This window comes from Chanos chanos, chromosome 9, assembly GCF_902362185.1.
Source record: "Chanos chanos chromosome 9, fChaCha1.1, whole genome shotgun sequence".
NCBI classification, from domain to species: domain Eukaryota; kingdom Metazoa; phylum Chordata; class Actinopteri; order Gonorynchiformes; family Chanidae; genus Chanos; species Chanos chanos.
The window spans coordinates 8,824,980-8,842,769 of record NC_044503.1 but is presented as its reverse complement, the minus strand read 5'-3'; the positions used below and the strand labels follow the sequence as shown (position 1 = coordinate 8,842,769).

At 41.8% G+C, this 17,790-nt stretch overlaps 2 protein-coding genes across 3 annotated transcripts in view; both read right to left on the bottom strand.

Moving 5' to 3' along the window:
• Positions 1 to 2,984: 2,984 nt before the first annotated feature.
• dmap1 (DNA methyltransferase 1 associated protein 1) lies at positions 2,985 to 8,295 on the bottom strand. Of its 2 annotated transcripts, none has more exons than XM_030784827.1 (10): positions 8,197 to 8,295; positions 7,717 to 7,808; positions 7,421 to 7,631; positions 7,133 to 7,291; positions 6,791 to 6,958; positions 6,210 to 6,395; positions 5,239 to 5,310; positions 4,516 to 4,588; positions 3,844 to 4,127; positions 2,985 to 3,584 (listed from the first exon to the last, which is right to left on the bottom strand). In XM_030784827.1, exons 1-10 carry the CDS (start codon positions 8,293 to 8,295, stop codon positions 3,525 to 3,527), a joined length of 1,404 nt encoding a protein of 467 aa, XP_030640687.1. In that variant the 3' UTR covers positions 2,985 to 3,524. The 2 variants fall into 2 exon arrangements, with proteins under 2 accessions (XP_030640687.1, XP_030640688.1); XM_030784828.1 differs by having other exon boundaries at positions 7,421 to 7,616.
• Positions 8,296 to 10,249: 1,954 nt separating this feature from the next.
• obscna (obscurin, cytoskeletal calmodulin and titin-interacting RhoGEF a) overlaps positions 10,250 to 17,790 on the bottom strand; it is a gene marked incomplete at its 5' end in the record, with an annotated part of 32,335 nt that continues 24,794 nt past the window's right edge. Inside the window, 19 exon segments of the mRNA XM_030784375.1 lie at positions 10,250 to 10,427; positions 10,659 to 10,808; positions 11,037 to 11,133; positions 11,316 to 11,539; positions 11,677 to 11,916; positions 12,090 to 12,195; positions 12,370 to 12,537; positions 12,725 to 12,847; positions 12,955 to 13,098; positions 13,345 to 15,115; positions 15,260 to 15,337; positions 15,466 to 15,511; positions 15,612 to 15,764; positions 15,964 to 15,990; positions 16,119 to 16,291; positions 16,909 to 16,986; positions 17,089 to 17,149; positions 17,277 to 17,477; positions 17,576 to 17,693. Of these exon segments, the coding sequence (XP_030640235.1) occupies positions 10,250 to 10,427; positions 10,659 to 10,808; positions 11,037 to 11,133; positions 11,316 to 11,539; positions 11,677 to 11,916; positions 12,090 to 12,195; positions 12,370 to 12,537; positions 12,725 to 12,847; positions 12,955 to 13,098; positions 13,345 to 15,115; positions 15,260 to 15,337; positions 15,466 to 15,511; positions 15,612 to 15,764; positions 15,964 to 15,990; positions 16,119 to 16,291; positions 16,909 to 16,986; positions 17,089 to 17,149; positions 17,277 to 17,477; positions 17,576 to 17,693 (4,136 nt within the window).

Below are 17,790 nucleotides of genomic sequence, written 5' to 3'. Positions count from 1 at the left end.
CCTTTCTTGAGAATTAGATGTCTCTTTTGAGACCATGTTTAAATACCAGATCATGTTTAAATACTAGACTCCCAAGATTAGGCGTTCTAATATAGACCTGGTGAACACGGGAAGGCAAATGAGTTTTGTTCATCTTATGATAATAATCTGTTTTGCTCAGATGAAGTCAAAAAAGACAAGTTTGACAGCAAAACTGATGAACACTGGATATCAATACAATACCGAAGCTTTGACAAAAGGCTAAGCAATGTGTGAGAGACAGTTCTGTGTGAGAGACAGTTCTGTGCACTTTTATCTTTATCATCTGCTATGCTAAAAAAAAAAATAATAATCCAAGTTTGACTTCTACGTCTTCAAAAGATTTAAAAGGATTTGTCCCTGACCTTTTATGGTAGACTTCACCTTTAGAACCTTTGACCCTTCTGTTTGATTTGACAAGGCCCCCCCTATATCCTTTGTCTGGATGAAAAGGATCAAGTTAGTAGGAACAGTCTGCCTCTTGTTTTTGTTGATGCAACTCTCTGTGATTCTGTGTATTCTGATGCGGGAACAGCTTCTGCCCAGCAACAACTGAACGAGATGCAACAAAAAATGATGGCGGGTAAAACACAATATGGGCCTTGTTTTGTTCATTTTTTAGAGTCTGTAATTGGATTCTTCCTATGGAGACTTAGTCCACTTTCTTATGGGTCTGGCCTTTCACTTTAAATCAACTTTAGTGTAAAAATAACAGCACAGACACATACTCATTTCAATTTCCTTCAGTAGAAAATTTACTTTGAAATATAACTCAACTTCTGAAATTGTGATTTTGGTCTAATTTGTCACATTTGTAAAAGTCTAAATATGGTTTTGGGGTACAGATGAACAAGTTGTGTGTAATGTTTAATGTCAGTTAAAACATGAATAATATGTTTTCATGTTATTCACATTTTTAAGCAAAGAAACACATTTTTCCTGACACTTGACTACATTTACAAAAAAAAAACCATTCTGTTTCTTTCGGCTTTAATGTTCAAGGTATAAATAATACTATTTATAATTCCAAAGGACAGGATAAGCAAATATCAGGTGTATAATATATGATCAATGTAATTAATGCTATTTTAAAACCAACATTTACAAATACCAGTTTCCTTGTGCGACCAGTGAAAGGCTGAGTGATATAAAATGCTATGTGACAAGCCCTCTCATCACATATTGGGTTGTTGTTAATCTAACGAGCTCATTCAGTTAGTCAGCTACACCCTAGAAATTGGCTCATGGTTAAAAAAAAAATGCAATGTCGAGGAAGCATTTGGATCCTGGTTCATTGTATGTGCTTTCACACTCTTCACTTGAAGAGCAATTCAAGTCATTGTGTGCTCAATTAACCAATTAAAAGAGATTCCACTTCACAAAATGCAAACAGCCAAAAATGCCTCACAATTTCCTCTTCCTCTGCCAACAGACTGACAGTAATTCAAAATAAATGTGATTAACATAGGTGCCAGTGATTTGACAATTGCAACCTGAAATGCCAGCGTGTGTTTTGAGCATCATACTGCTTCCGCAGCACGTTATCAGAGCGCCCCTTACTCTAAATCAGCAGACAAATTAATCAGTCAGCGAAAAGAAATGACATATCAGTTATAAATGCACCCTGTCATGTCCAATACTGTAATCAATTTACTGGAAATGGCGTTATCGTCATCAATTTATGAAGTCGTGATGAGTAAGGGAGCCAACACGGCCTGGTCCTGTCACGCCGTTATTGATGCTTCTGCTTGACAGCTAATTTATAGCCTCCCGGCATCTCGGAGTGAGCACGGGGCGCGCTAATAAAACGGATAGGTAAGTATGCGTCCCGCTTCCGGAGGGAAGACACGGAGCCTGTGCTGGTTCATCCGATACCTCACGCATGATCCTCCCACTGTCCCTGAGTATGAAGCACTGGCTGTCAACAGAAAGCAAAGTGCTTCATACTCAGGGCTCACTACTTATTGTGTTTCTTAACTATTCAAGAAGACATCAAATTTCGCTGTCAAAAAAGAAAAACAGCGGCTAGAATTCTCAAATAAGTCACTTAACAACACATGATAAGCTGAAATAATAATGGTATTCTATTACAAACATAATGAGCAAAAGTAATAAGAAAAAAAACATAGTGGTTATCCATAAAAGGCAAATATTATCTTGAGCAATAATTTGAACATAAATTCAAAATGACTGTCATGATTATAGCCTTAGCTATTTTATAGAGCAGATTATCCAATGTTAGCCTATATGCTGTCACACCAACCCACACCGTGCTTGATCCAAATTTGCATACAAATGAATTTCTAATTGGACTAAATGACATAATTGACATGTAGTTAGAAATTATGGGCAGGTCACTTTAAAGTAATCAGGGTGAAACTGATCTAAAATCAGATTTTAGTGTGAAACGCAGCCAACGACAGCTCACGAAAAACAGACATACGGAACTTGAAGGCACCTGTGGCGAAGGTAGAGATTTTTCAAATGAAAATCAGTGCGGAGATGTACCTAAAGTCCAACACTTCACTAATCCCCGAGATGAATGAAAAGGCGAGAGCCGAGTTGGAAAAAAAAAAACACAACATTTATTCGATTTTTAGAAGAATTTTTTTGTAAGGTGAGGGGCTAAATGTACCAGAGGGTGGGGGGGTGGGGTGTGTGGGGGGGGTGTGTGGTGGGGGGTCAGTAAATTGAGATGGCAGACCTGCTCGTCCCATCCATTTGAGCTGTCCATTCTGCAGGCACACGGACCAGGGACAGAACACACTCTAAATGACACGTAAAGTGACACAGCCTGTATGGGGTGAAGCGCCAGGTCTGTGAATCAACTCGTCATCAGAGCCTGATGGGACAAGATGCCACACCAGTGACAGAAGCACACATATTGTACAAAAAAACCAAAACAAAACAAAAAAAAACCCCTTAAAAAAAATCAACAACAACAACAACAACAATGACAGCAACAACAGAAAAAAACACCCATTCCAGCGACACATTTCGAGCCTTTCCTCATTGCTTGCCTTTGTGCTCTTACTCTGAAGCAGTCAGACAGGAAGTCCTCTCTCTCGTTCCTTCTCTCTTACTTTCTTTCTTGTTTCTATGAGCCGATTAGCTCTCCCGGGGCAATTTACAGTTCATCTGGCTTCATCTGGGCCAGGGGCGCAGCGGCGGGACGGAGGTGGAAGGAGAATAATGGATTGGGATGTCAGTGGTGGTCTGTGTCACGGTGACGGTGGAGTCCGGCAGACGTAAGGGACAGAGTGAAGAAGAGGAAGAAGAGGGGCTAAAGAGATGAGGAGGGTGGACAGAGTGTGGGTGTGGGCTGTATTTAGGAGGTCCCCCCCCCCCCTTGCAAGGCCTGATCATTTGCCCTGGGAGTGATGGATGACTTCTCTTCCAAACTCCATCCTGCAGTCCCTAGTTGGATGTGCGAAGCGCTAATCAAGATTTGAGAGACCTTTCCACCTTTCACGATACGTCCAAGTGATTTTTAAAATCCATCCACATCAGGGCTTCTTCACCTTTTTGATGGATGAGGAGCTGGAGGCCGATTCTCTGCGTTTCCGCTGCGAGGACGAGGACAAAAAGGTCAGAGTCATATTCTTGCTCATTTTTAAACATGCAGAGGGTGTATGAGTGAACAACACAGTTTAATCCTCACCGTCTGGTACCAGAGGCTCAACAGGTTAACACTCAAAAGCGTGTTGACCACTGAGATTTTCCTTTACGTTCCCGTAAAGAATATTTCCGACATCATCTCACTTAGTTTCGACTCGTGTGTGCGAAACTCGGATAACTCTGAGAGACTCCCTCAGCGTGACTTACTGAATTAGGTGTGAGAGGAGCTCCGACCACGTCAATGATCTGCTCCTTGGCCTCTGTCTTGATGTCATCGGCGCCGGGCCACACCTGCCCGTCGGGCGTGACGCCCTCTCCTTGGGGCGTGGCTGCTCCGCCCGCCTTCAGCAAAGCGTCGTAGCGGTGCCGCAGCATCTGCTGCTCGTACTCGCAGTTTGCGTGCGCCTGCTTCAGCTCGTACACCAGGACCAGATCGCTCCGCAGCTCGTTAAACATCTGCACGATATCCTCTGTCGGCATAGGGTTCAGATCTACCGCATACACGGCGAGAGAGTTCGGTGAGAGAAAGCCCTTTGAATAACCTCAGACAGATAGGCTCTAATGACTTAACATACACTAAAAACAACTTTATAGAAAAACACAGGACAAAAAACCCTAATGACCCAAGTGGATGAGTGCATACTGTCCCAGACATCAGATATTACTTGTACCGGGGGGGGGGGGGGGGGGGGGGGGTATAGGAAATTTAGACAAGCAATTTAACAAAATGTAACTCAAAACAAAGTTCATTAGACTTCTTTATTATCATGTACCTACCTATCAAGAAAAGTAAAGAGGAAAGAGAAGATTTAAGGATTCAGGGACAGGCCAATCAAATTGCTTAAATGAATGTCAGACTCAGCAGTGGAGTATACTGACCTACTCCCTGTTCTGTTAGGATCTGTTCAATGGCTTTAATCTTCTTCTGTCCAACTGAGCTGGGTAGCTTCATCTGAAACACACGCGCACACACACACACAAAAAAAACACCCACACAATTCACACCATCCAACAACAAGTAATGAGAAGTCAATGTTTACTGATAAGCTTTCAATCTAGACTTTTCCCCCCTTTGCAGCAAATCGTTAAACTGCACCTCCAGGAGCCAATACTGCGAGATATGAATTCCATGAGGTGTCAGTATTACGTTAAGAACATTAGCACCTTAAATCTCAAACGACTGCTCACTGGAAAGAAATGAGAGAAATTGGCTACAAGTAACCTAATCTCTCACACTTAATACCCATGAAATGCACTTCACAGGGGCAGATCAAACTGTGTTTATCTACCAGGCTCTGGTACACAAATCACCGGCAACATCTGAGTCACACACACACACACACACACTTCTTGCCCAGTTTTAATGTCTTTTGCATAGAGAACAACCTGGCCTCATCACTCTTAAAGATGAATCTGTTTCTATGGTAATATTCGTCTGCTTGTGACAGTATAAATCAAGCTTTGGCTAATGAGGAGCGGTAAACACACTCCGTGTGTCTCTAGCATAGAGAGGATCACATTTATCCTTTGACTCCTCATATGTAGAAAGTTGCTTTGCTTGACTCGTGAGGCAGTTCTCTCGAACTGTTTAGCCTGACTTACCCTCTGGCTACGCAGTGTGACCCCAGCAGATTTGAAGTCTGGGAATTTGATTCCTGCAGTCTCAGGAACAGTCTGCATGAGTGAGACAGGGAGTCAGACAGACAGGTGAGTAAAGAAGTTGGCTTACACTTACCCTGAGCACACTGTGTTCAGAGACATTCATACATTTTTACACAAATATCAACACGAACAAAGGAAGACAGGGAAATACATGAGAACGTTTTTTTTAAGAAGTTTCTGAGCTCTACACAAAACAGAGTTCCCTCTCTCTCTCTCCAAAGTTTCAGTGAAGACTTCAATCTAAAATAAAGACATGTGGCTGCACATTTTATCCCTGAAACAAGCAAAAAAAATTAAACAAAATGTCTAACCCACAGCACTGTGTTACGATCAGAAAAATAACAACTCCATTCTAAACTTGCCATTTACTGAACGCCTAAATGACTTTCTCATCTCCTCAACGAGAAAACCCTGTCGCAACGAGAATGTATTCCTATCTACTTTGGTTCTTATTGTGTAGTTAAAGATAAAGGCAAGCAAAGAAAGGAAATTCAGGAAACCGATCTTCCCTGACTATGTGAAATTTGAGGGTGCACCGGGGAATGGTTAACGTAAGATCTGAAGTTGTATTATTTCAACTTTTAATTTGAATGCCCAATATTAATCATTTAATTCCAGCGCAGACACAGGATGATAACCCTAATGACCCTGGTGAATGAGCGTGCACTGTCCCAGACATCAGGTATTATTTTTACCAGGGGACACATTGCAGTTGAGCTGGCAACATTGTGTCCACGAGTAAAAGAGAGAGAGAGAGAGAGAGAGAGAGAGGGAGAGAGAGAGGGAGGGAGAGAGAGAGTGAGAGAGAGAGAGAGAGAGGGAGAGAGAGAGAGAGAGAGAGAGAGAGAGAGAGGGAGAGAGAGAGAGAGAGAGAGAGGGAGAGAGGGAGAGAGAGAGTCAGAGGCCATTACCGGTTTCTCTGTCTCTCGTTTCTGCGGCAGCTTCTTCTTAGTGGCTTTGCGTTCAGCTCGGCGCATCTCTGTGGTGGTGTCTGCTGCTGTGATGAGTTTCTGCAGGTCTTGAGCTTTCTTTTCTCTTTCTTTTTTACGGGTTTCAATCTTCCTCAGCTCCTGAATCAGGTATTCCTCTTCTGCCACCTGCAGGAGAAACAAAGAATTGCGTTGTGGGTGAAATTGAGGGCTCATAGCCAGGTTTACAGGAATATACAGTATGTAAGCACCCATGAACGAGCTCAACAGAGAAGGTTCAGAAGTGAAAAGAAAAAAAAAAGTGTTTTCAGGACCACAAAATCACAAGCCCACAATACTTTAGACATCTGGACCTTATAGCAACCACGTCCAAAAAACCTGAACAGAAAAGAAATATGAGGATTGGCTGCCACCTAGAGGTCATCTACATAGTAAACATGTTAAGTCTTATTTTACCAAAGTTCCCCACAAATCAAAAAATCTCACTACACGCTGCACTGAATATCAGCGATTCAAATCACCTCAGACATGTCAAAAGGACTTGTTTTTTTTTTCTCTCTCACCTGTTCTGGGGTACGATTGAACAGTCTCTCTAGCTGCTCCTTCCTTCTTCTTTCATGACCTGCATCGAATATGTAAATCTTGGGTTCGCTCCCTGTGACCGCCCGGACCTTTGTGAGTTTGCCACAAATGTTGTAGTAACGCTCCTTCAGGTCCTCCACCGACCGTTTCTAAGAAAAAAAAAATCACAAATCATCATAATGCAGCCAGATAAAAAAAAAAAAAAATGCTGAAAGCAGTGTATGTTGAGGCTCTTATCTGCATCATAGTTTTGGCTCACTGACAGGTTTAGAGGAACAAATAGAAACATGGTTTGTCTTGATTATTAAAATAGGCATGGTTACTCTGTACTGCTGGTGGTCGTAGCGGTCGTGAATGACGATGAAACGCAGGTCGAAGCGTTTACACAGGTCAAACAAGTGATCTGTCTCAGCTTTGGTCCACCCGTCGTCGTGGAGATACATCTGGTATTCCTGCTCCGAGTACACAGGCACCTGAACAGTCTTGAAACAAGCACAACACGTTACAACAACAGCAACGACCGTAGTAAACAGAAATAACATGTAAAGTCCACAAAAATAAACCCTTTAGTTTTTTCTTTAAACTCACTCTCTTTTGCTTCCTCTCCTTACCTTATTGAAACGGGCAAAGGGGTAGTCCTTGCCCTCTTCTGCAACCCTTCTCCAGTGGTGGAAAATAGCTCCATCGCGCCTAGCCGGATTTGTGAAGGGCATCCACTTCCATGGCCGCACTCTCTTACAGCCCAGCTTGGCTTTCACTGTCCTGTAGCCCTGAGTTGTATCACTTGGTAGGAGGGGAGGAGCATCTCTGCAAGACAACAAGCTGCATTATTTAAAAAGTCAGATAGTGTAGAAATATTTAAACTGTCATGAAAACTCTCAGTTAGGTCGAAAAAGTCCTCTCTTACTTCTTGTCTGAGTAAAGCAAGGCATAGACTTCTCTATGCATGCCCTCAGGTCTCTTGAAAGTCAATGTCTCTGTGGCCTTTTTGGCTTTTTTCTAAGAGAAGCAGAAGAATGATTTTAGATTATTTAATGATAAAAACAGAGAATATAACCTGAACGACGCATTATTAACTACTGACAACATAGACATGGATCAAGGTTACAAACATGGAGAGAACATGTCTCTTAATTTCGTATGTAAAGGGATACTAGACATGTCTGCCATAGTTATCAATACACAATTAAAGATGACATTTTTGTAATGTTAGTAGTCAGTATCTGTCTAGTGCATCATATTCATTCTTGTGTACTGGTTCTCAATACAAGACTTAAAGAGTACTGTAAGAGCGCAACAGTCAAGGTAACAAAGTATCTGCAGCAGTTGGCTGAGAGTTTAGCCCATTTCTACAGTTCTGTGTATGAGTGGATAAGTAAAATCTTACCTTGTCTGAATTGATGATATCTTTTTTGCTGATTGGCCCTGCATCATTGTCTCCTCCTCCCAACTCTAGAATATCTCTCACATCAGCGCCCGTTGCCATGGTCTGAAACACAGAACACTGAACTTAGGCTAATTCAGTTTTGTTTGGGTAGAGTGTGTGAGTCATGAATAACTGTGTTTGATAACAGACGCGTCTTTCAGCTGGTGGGCAACAGCCCTGAAACCCGTTCCTGGAAAAAAATTACTAATATACGACTCGAGGACTTGGAACGTTGCGATTTTGGTGCCCTGACACTGATAACACAGGTAGATACAGCATTCTGATTGATACCAACATCACATCGCGAATGCTCAGAAACATCCTAAGACAAACCTGAGACACCAACGACAAACTGGTGATTGACAGTTCTCAATACGACAACAGCGTGTGGAAATAAATAAACTAGATAAAGAAATTTCTCTGTTATTAAATGCAAGCTAACATTTACAAACTAGCACTGACTGGTTAGGTTAGTTTATCCGTTCATTTGCCGTTACGATGCTTTCTTTGCTTCGGCATGTATTTGACAAGCCTTGCCAGTCGCTTCGGAAGACTGTGGAGCTTCTTGAATGTTCTTCAAGAACCAAAGACCTGAACCACTAATAATGAACGAAACCTCCAAACTCCCTCTGGTTAATCAACTGGAGTACTGTTAACTACGCTAGTTAGCCAGGATAGGATACAGCTATATGGGCTATCCGCATGTATCGCTTCATCCCTCCTAGCTAGCCAGCAAATCGAGCTAGGCGGGAATCGCTACGTCGCTTCTTGTCTTAAGACATACTTGTTTGTGATTCCAAAAGAACTTATTTATCAATACCACTGACTTACTCTTACTTTTACGTACTCTTGACAGATACACGTACCTTTTTGATTAGAGAAGCCAAGCCGAGATTATTAGTAAAATACAATGCTAGCTAACAAGCTAGCGCGTCTCACAATGAAACGCCGGAGAAATTCTTCTCCTTTGTGTCGGGATATGTTCCTGCATACTAATTGCGATGCTCGCCATCTACTGGCTTGGAGTTTGCCAGCTGTATTGTCGGAGACGAGCATTAACGCTTCCAAATGCAATACATTGCAATACAGTACACCCAATTTTACTTTCCACGAGTCCGTTTGTTTTCCAGCTGTTTATTCAGCTACATAAAATCTACAATACTACAGGGAACATATAAAGATACAATAAGTTTTTTTTTTTTAATCATTTTATCATTACAACATTATTTGCTCTGTCCACTCCATGTTCAGAAGAAAAAGCACATCTTTTCAAAAAACCCTTATATGCAGAAAAGAAACTGTTCAGTGCTCAAATGTATCACTTTTGTTGCTTATACTTTTGTTGCTTAAACAAGCTGTGTCTAACATTTTAATGCTTCACCGCCCATTGCATTTTTTTTTTTTTTTTTAGAAAAACAAGAAATCATGCAGTGCAATCAAAAGAAAATTTTCCTGATATAGATGTGATGTTTATTATTAACAGATGAATCAGAAATAAGTAATTATAATATAATATGATAACGTTATTACTGAATACTGTAAAATTTTATTTGGTAAGTTTTAACACCAGTAAGCATGTTAAATGTACTGTTAAAACAGTTCTTGAGAACTAGGAGATTTAATGCATGCTGATTTATTATATATTTGTTAAGCCTTAAGTATAAATATTACTAAATACCACCACAAACATACCATATGGATCTATATGTACATGACACATATTTCTATAGTGTTAAGGTACATACAGAAAAGTTAAATAACATGACCATAAAAAGTAAGAAACTCTTCATAAAACATCATTTTCACTTGTAAGAAAAACCATACCTCTGCAATCCAGTTACTGTGTAAAGTGTCTGAAACTACTGGCTAATATCTGAGTTCAAGAACATACACTGTTTTCCCATTTTTTCGACAACAGGCTTTTTTTTTTTAAGTTTCTTTGGATGAATTTCATCGTAAGGAGAACTCTGTTGGCTTGCTGATAAATACTGATAAATGTTTTGCACAGTCTTATTTAGGAGAAAGGGAGTTTTATTTTGGTGCGCACGTGATTACGCTTGACTTCCCTCTCCCTAAGATATGCCTGTAGCTTGTCTGTGGAGAAGCAGACAACAGAGTCTCTGTGACTGGACGGCGAACGCTCCCCTTGGATCCAAGCATTCTGGAGGCATTCTGCAGCAGATGGTCTTCCCCTAAACAAATAACCATGGAAAGCTCGTTAAAATACCTTCATTGTTGATGAGGATTCATTAACCCCAAAGCTTGATGTAGTTTCACATTTAACAAAAAAAGAAACCAATTAAAAAAAAATTGGTAATAAGTTGCTAGGGACTAAACATGCAGCTGGTGGATGTGTAACTATTGTACATTATAAGTACAATTTAAATGTGGCAGTAAAGAGTTGACGTTTTTGAGTGTTTTACCAGGCTTTGCAGTTCAAGGCATTTTTCATAAAGTTGATGGCACCCTCAGACAGTCCTGGATAGCATCGACCAAACTGGATCTTGCCTTTCTTGATGTTGCGATCCCTCTCCCAGTTCAGGTCTGCATGAAATGGACTATCTGCGCTCAGCCTTAGGAAAATGAATATGAAATAATACATGAAATGAGCAAAGAAGTTTAGTTTTAAAAAGAGGGGTGAGTCTAGAAGTAAAGAAAGAAAAAAATGACAACACAAAGATGTACTACATTTGCCAAGATAGCTGTCTGCTTTTGCTGCTCAGATGTACACGATTCACAATAATAAAATAATAATTACCAATAATATGCAGTTTAGTAAAATTAATTGAAAATGTACTCACATAGTAAAAGCTAAAACACCAACAGCCCAGATATCTGTTTCGGGTCCAACTCCTTGACCTTCCAAGATTTCAGGAGCTTTGGGAAGGACAATGTAAACTGACAAACATAACAGATAGATAAAAGATATCCTTCATAAATTAATTTTAATTAATTAAATCAAATCGATTAGAGACTCTAAAGGTGTCTGGGTAGAGAGAATTTTGGCGTTATACTCAGCATTACAGTCTAAAACAAAAATGTTTAATAAATTACTGCAGAATTACTTTTACTGACTTTACCTTTGTTCTCGGTTAGTTCTTTGATGTGTTCGATGTTCAGTGTCTGTCCTGGGGTAAATGTTTGAGCAGAACCAAAATCTACAATTTTCACTATGTTACGATCAGTCACCAGCATGTTGTCTGATTTGAGGTCCAGGTGAACTATGCGACGGCTATGCAGATAGTCCACTCCACCCAGAATCTGCTTCAGCAGCTCACTCACATGCATCTCAGCATACAGATCCCTAAGGAACAAAAAAGTAAAAGTAAATCTCATATTTCTGTATTGGAGTGTTTTAGTCAAATCTTCTAGGACACGGACAGACAAATTCATAAGATGTTGAGTACTATACAGCTCAGGATTCATAGGCAGAGTGCTTGCCTTTCCGCTAAATTGTAGAGAAGCTCTCGACCAGAGCACAGCTCCTCAATCAGGACCAGACACTCAGGGGTGAGAACAGCAGTATGGAGGCGCACCAGATGGGGGTGGTTCAGCCTCCGCAATAGCTGATACTCCCTCAGTACCAACTGCCTCTGCTCGGGTTTGAAAGGTGTCACCTTTGCAGCCAGCAGTTGCTGGTTCCTGCCTTCCTGACACTGCATCACCACACTGAAACGACCCCTGTGCCCAAAACACAAGACTGTCCTGTAAGATTCAGTTATCTTTTGCTTGTATTTTTTATTATTCTTCCTACATCTCCAGTAGCTGACTGGCAGTTTAAAGGTAGGCGAAGTTAGGAGGTCTTCATGGGACATAAGCAAATGTATAAGAAATAGAAATAGACAGCCCCCTACCTGTTGATCTCGGAGAGGAAAGTGTAAGCTTTCCGAGGGCCTGGCCCGATCAGCACTGTGAACTTTGACCCAACCGATTCCTTTTGAATGAGAGGAATGTGGGAGTCTGCAAGAAGTAAAGGACCTGTCACGTAAAATATGGCTTAGCTGCAGGTTAGCTAAGAAGATTTGTTCCACTTATGGCTCAGTGCCTCATTATACTTTTGAATTTCCTGCTTCTTTTCAGGAGAACCTGTTGCTAAACTAGCCATATTATCATTCCATGTTCATCATTCCTTGCCTTCGTAAGATGTTCCCATAAAGACAGGCAGTGAGGGGTCACTGAAAGCTTCAGGGCCTGTTTTGGTGATGCAGGATACTCTGAAGACATACCCTGGGCCTCTGGGTAAGGGGCTGACTGTGTAGCAGGTATCTGTTATGTTCTCTGACAGTGATTTCCACTCCCCTCCTGATAATGAGTGGAACACAACACAACACAACACAACACAACACAATCTTAATACAAAGTGTCTGTTTATTACTCTTTAGTAATAAACATGGCGGAAAGGTGGTCAGCCAAGCAAGAAATGTTGCATTCTTTGGGCTTGTTTATTTTTATTTTTTTGCAGTAAAACCTTTGTTTTTTGGTTTCTTACCATTAACATTGTATTGTATGCAGTAAGCCACTAGGTCACTGGACGGTATGGGTTTCCACAACAAAAGAGCTCCACCATCTGCCAGCTGAATGACATCTGGTCTGGAGGGTCGAGGTGGCAACTCTGGAGAAGCACACAGAAAACAAGAAAGACAATTGAAAGACACTGACACACACAAACCTTCATACGGAAAGTCATCTCATTTACCCCTTCTCTCCACTTCTTCATACCTTTTGTCTTTTTGAAGATAGGCACTTTAAGGGAAAACAATTTGGTCTTCTTCTGTGGGCTTCCAGCTGTGGTTCCTGAAGTCGAGGTAGCCGTGTGGCTTTTTTTCTCTGTTGGAATTGGAGAGGTGCTCTTCACTATTGGACCTGGAAGGTCAAAGAGAATACATATGACACAACATGAGTAATATAGAAAATATGGAAATGTGTCTATCCATCCATCTATCTATCTATCTATCTATCTATCTATCTATCTATCTATCTATCTATCTATCTATCTGTCTGTTTTTACCATAATAGATTGAAAAATCCATTGTTTTCACCTCAACTGAATGAATTAATACTCACTAATATTTTTCCATCAGCACATATTCTTTATAATTTTTTGCTAACCTCCTTTCTTCTCCTCTTTACTGGACTGTCTGGTAAAAAGTTTAGTGAGGCTGGAGGCTGAGGCTCTCATCTTCTTCCTCAGGCTCAGGAGAGGAGTTCTTGGTTGTGAAGATGTCCCCTCAGTTTTCCTTTTCTCAGGGCTCTCTGGTTGGGAGTACGAATGACCTGTCCAAGATTGCCTGCGGAATATTTTCATCAGTCCAGATTTGGCAGATTTCCCTGTGGGGGGTTTGGCTTGCAAGGCCGGGGCTGAGGCATGCCGCTGCAGGATCTCTTTGGCCTCTGAGCCAGGTCTCTGAGGTTTATCTGGGACTGCAGAGGAGCTTCGTCTAAAAGGAACCTCAACCCTGTCCACGGATATACTGCTTATTCCCGACTTGAGGTCATGGCGCCTTGAAGGTGCCTGAGATTCTTTCACGGTCTGGGGTTGAAAGATTCTCTCCTCTTCTTCATCTTCAGAGCCCTGCAGGAATGAGTATGGTGATGCCTTTCCAGAGGATGGCTCAACCAACAGCTCCTCTTGGTCATCATACAGCTCCTCGCAGTGTCTCCGCAAGTGGGAGAGGACTCCTGAGAGCTCCTCAAAAGACCCAGCTCTGCTCGATGCTTCTGAACCATGCTCAAGTACGTAAGATTCTGCAAGAGAGAGCTGAGAGCCATCCAGGTTCTCTTCCATCTGAGGGTTTTCCTCCTCATCCATGACATGTGAGTGGCTCTCATGTATCTGATGCCTGGAGACGATTGGCTGTCCTCTCTCACCATGCATATGAGTCCTGGGCTTCACTCTTGCCATAACAACTGGGCTTGTTCTTTCTGGGACAGCCATAGGTTGTGGCATCTTACGTGAAGAGATATCTGGAGTTTTCTCTTCCTCTTCATCTGTGAAATCATCTCTATGACTTAAGTCCTGATCATCATCCCCAAGTTTTCTACGCTCAGTATGGCCTGGAGAACGTCGTGAGTACTCATCCAAAGACCTGCTCCTCCTCTGAGTTTTTATATTGGAGTGGGTGAGACTCACCCCACTATCAAACGAGCATGACTTCAGCATCGAAGAATGAACAGATCCCCTCCTCTGGTTGCGATTGCTGTCCGTCTCCGCTGAGTCCTCCACGTACTCTATGAGGGGCTCATTGAGACGGCCTGAGAGGCTGGATCTCAGGGGCTTGCGGCCCCTATCCTGACGCTTTGTATGGAGCTTGTCCCGCAGCATCATGTGTCGGGCTGACATGGGAGAGAGCTGCTGAGAGCTGCTGTAGAATGTACTCTTAATCAAGCTGCCTCTGGGGATGCGGGTCTCTCCGGTCAAACCCTCATCCCCCTCAGATAGGTACAGAGATGGGCTGCTGTCTTGCAGCTGCCTAGTTACTGGCTCTGGGGAGAGCGTAGACGTCTCACTTGACTGTCTTTCAGCAGGAAACATTACTGCACCTCTCCGAGTTTGGTCTCTGCCCAAATCTATGTCCTCTTGATCCCTGCTAACGTTTGCAAGAGGTGTCAGAGACAGAGCCCTGTGTGAATAAGGGTCATCTTCTTCTTCCTCTTCCTCCTCCTCTTCCTCCCAGTCGTCGTCCTCCTCCTGACTGCACTGCTGGAAGAACTCCCAAGCATCGGCCTCATCGTACTCTGAGGAGGAGCCACTGCTGAGGGAGGTGCTGCTGGGCTCCTGAGTGTCTCTTGGTGCAGTAACAGACATCTCACACAAGGGAGCCTCCAGAAGCTCAGGGATGGACCTCAGAGTCAGCACAGAGCCCAGACAGGTCAGAGAGCGCTGCCAGAGAAAAAAAAGACAGGTGCCAAGGACAAGAAATATAGAAGAGTATTCATGATTAATTTGATGTGGTGTGACCATTGTGTGACTGAAAGAAAGTAAAATGAAAACTTTAATGGAATTGGTCGTAAACGACTGACTTACCTGCCATTTTCTTCTCAAGACAAAAGATTTTAGTTTTTTCGTGTTGATATCATCTGGTTCTTGAGTTCTATACTGATCCTGGGGACAACACAGAAAACATTCTTGCACCAATGATATGAGTATCAAATGGACCAAACTCCTTTCAGACAACACCACAAACCCCACCTCCTAAAAGATTCTGTAAAGCAGCTTCAGACAGTACCTACCTGAAACCATTCGTGGCTCAGACACTCAGAGGCTGATGGGCGCATCCTGAGCAAAGTGATACAGTGTCATTTAAGTAACATAAATAATATGATCTACTCCAATAGTGACTCATGCACACTCACTCAAATACAGGCATGCATCTTACTCAGGGTCTGGCTGCAAAACTATGTGTAGGAAGTCTTGCGCCTCACTACTCCTGCTGGTGACCTCAGGGATGTCCCAGTACAGTGTTCCCTCTGCAACTCTCCTGAGTGTCTCTCGGTCATTCTCGCCAAAGAATGGACAATGGCATGTCAGGCTGCCAAGGCAAAGCCAGCGATGTACCACGTACATTACCAAATGTACAAAATAAGATACAAAGAAGTGTCAGAGAGCTGTGAAAAGGTTCCCTAGAAAGATTCGTCCTGTAAAAGTGTGTGTTTATTTGTCTTTTTTCATAGACTGCCAGAACCTATTCACTTACAATCATTGGCTATGTAAACGTTATGAGTGCTTACCACAAATAGGCCACAACACCCACAGACCTAGACAAAAACATAAAACATGCATGTTTACATTGAGCTGCAGAAATCACATTTTATGAAATGTAAATAATGGTCTGGCTGTTTGAATTTCTCGTTGATGTCACCAAAATGCACCAAGTTTCATTTACCAGATGTCAGTTGCTGCAGTGACAGGCTCCTGGTGAACAATCTCAGGGGCCACAAATTCTGGTGTCCCAAACTTGCTGTACTGGTGTCGGGAAATATCAATCTCTTGGCAAAATCCAAAGTCACAAATTTTGACCTCCTCTTTCTCAGCAGATACCATGAGAATGTTGTCTGTCTGATGAGGTAGAATTTAAAATTCAGTCAAAGGAAATGTATCGTTACATACTGTGTTTAAACTTTACCTAATCTATAATATTTGTCAGATGGCTTAGATCTTCTCACCAGGATGTTACAAACTCATAAAAGATGTATTGAGTATTGACTTTTTGTAGAGTGACCATAAATGCTTTAGTTGGTGTGCCGGTACATTCTAGACCTAAAGCAATATAGCAAACCATTTTGTAAGGATTCTGATTTCAGGAACAGGCCATATGGAGCAACTTTTAGACACAAATAGGGCAGCTGGTACACATCAGCACCATGGACAGCATCCTTTTCACTTTCATTATATTACTTTTCAGGTCTGGCACTATTATCCATTTATGAAGTTAAAATCATTAAGAGTTTTCTTTTTTAGGGTTTGACTGTTTGCTTTGGGTGTTACTCTTGTACAATTAAATTTGAACAAGATTTACTGTGAATATCCTATCATCTCTAATTAAGGACCATATATAGTGTGCCATACAATATGTAATTATATACTTATATACTTAATAATTCTAAGGTATGAATTGACATACTAGTGGTGTATTTAAATGTTTTGGTCATTAAGTCGTGCTGACAGTCACTTACCTTGATATCCAGGTGTAGAATGTTCATGCTGTGGATGTAACCAATCCCCTCCAGTATTTGTTGAATATACAGCTGGATCTGGTGCAATCAAACAAATGTATCATACATCCCTTACGCTGCACTACGCTAACAAAACTTAACATAAAATTTCCCATTGTAAGAATGAATTTCATTTGATACCTGTCTCTCTTTGACTGACCCCTTTGATAACAAGTGATCAAGCAGTCCTTGGTTGGAGCAGCTATGCGGTAAAAAGATATTTTCAAAGATACATAAATAGCTAAATTGAGGAGATTTCTAAAGAACAGCATGCCCATCACACAGATGAAACAGATGAACGACAAGTTTGAAAGAAAAGGGAAGTGTACATTTCCATGACAAGGACCAGTGTGCGGCGAGTGCAGAAAACGTCTAATAGACAGGCGATCCTGCGATGGGCCAGGCGAGACAGCAGATCTCTCTCCTGGAATGCCCTCGTCCTGGTGCTACTCCTTAGGGGGAGAAACTTAGCAGCAAAGTCCTCTCCAGTTGCCTTATGGGTGACTCTCTTCACCAACCCAAACGTGCCTCTATTCACAGACGAAACACAGTGAATGGGTTTATTTTCTGAAGCTAAATCAGAGCTTATCGTAAAATCAACCACATCTTCCCAAATAGCTGGTATTACCTTCCGATCTCCTCAAGGACATCATAGACAGAGTGCAGCTTCCGCCTTTTTCCTAACTCTACCTGTCTTTCCTCTTCAAGCTCCTCTGAAACTGGACAAAATCATGAAAACTCAATCGCTCGACCAGTGTGTTACAAAAAATTACCCGAAGGCAATTTTTTTTTTGTTTTGTATTGTGAAATACATGTTGTTTCATCAGTGTGATGAATTTCAAG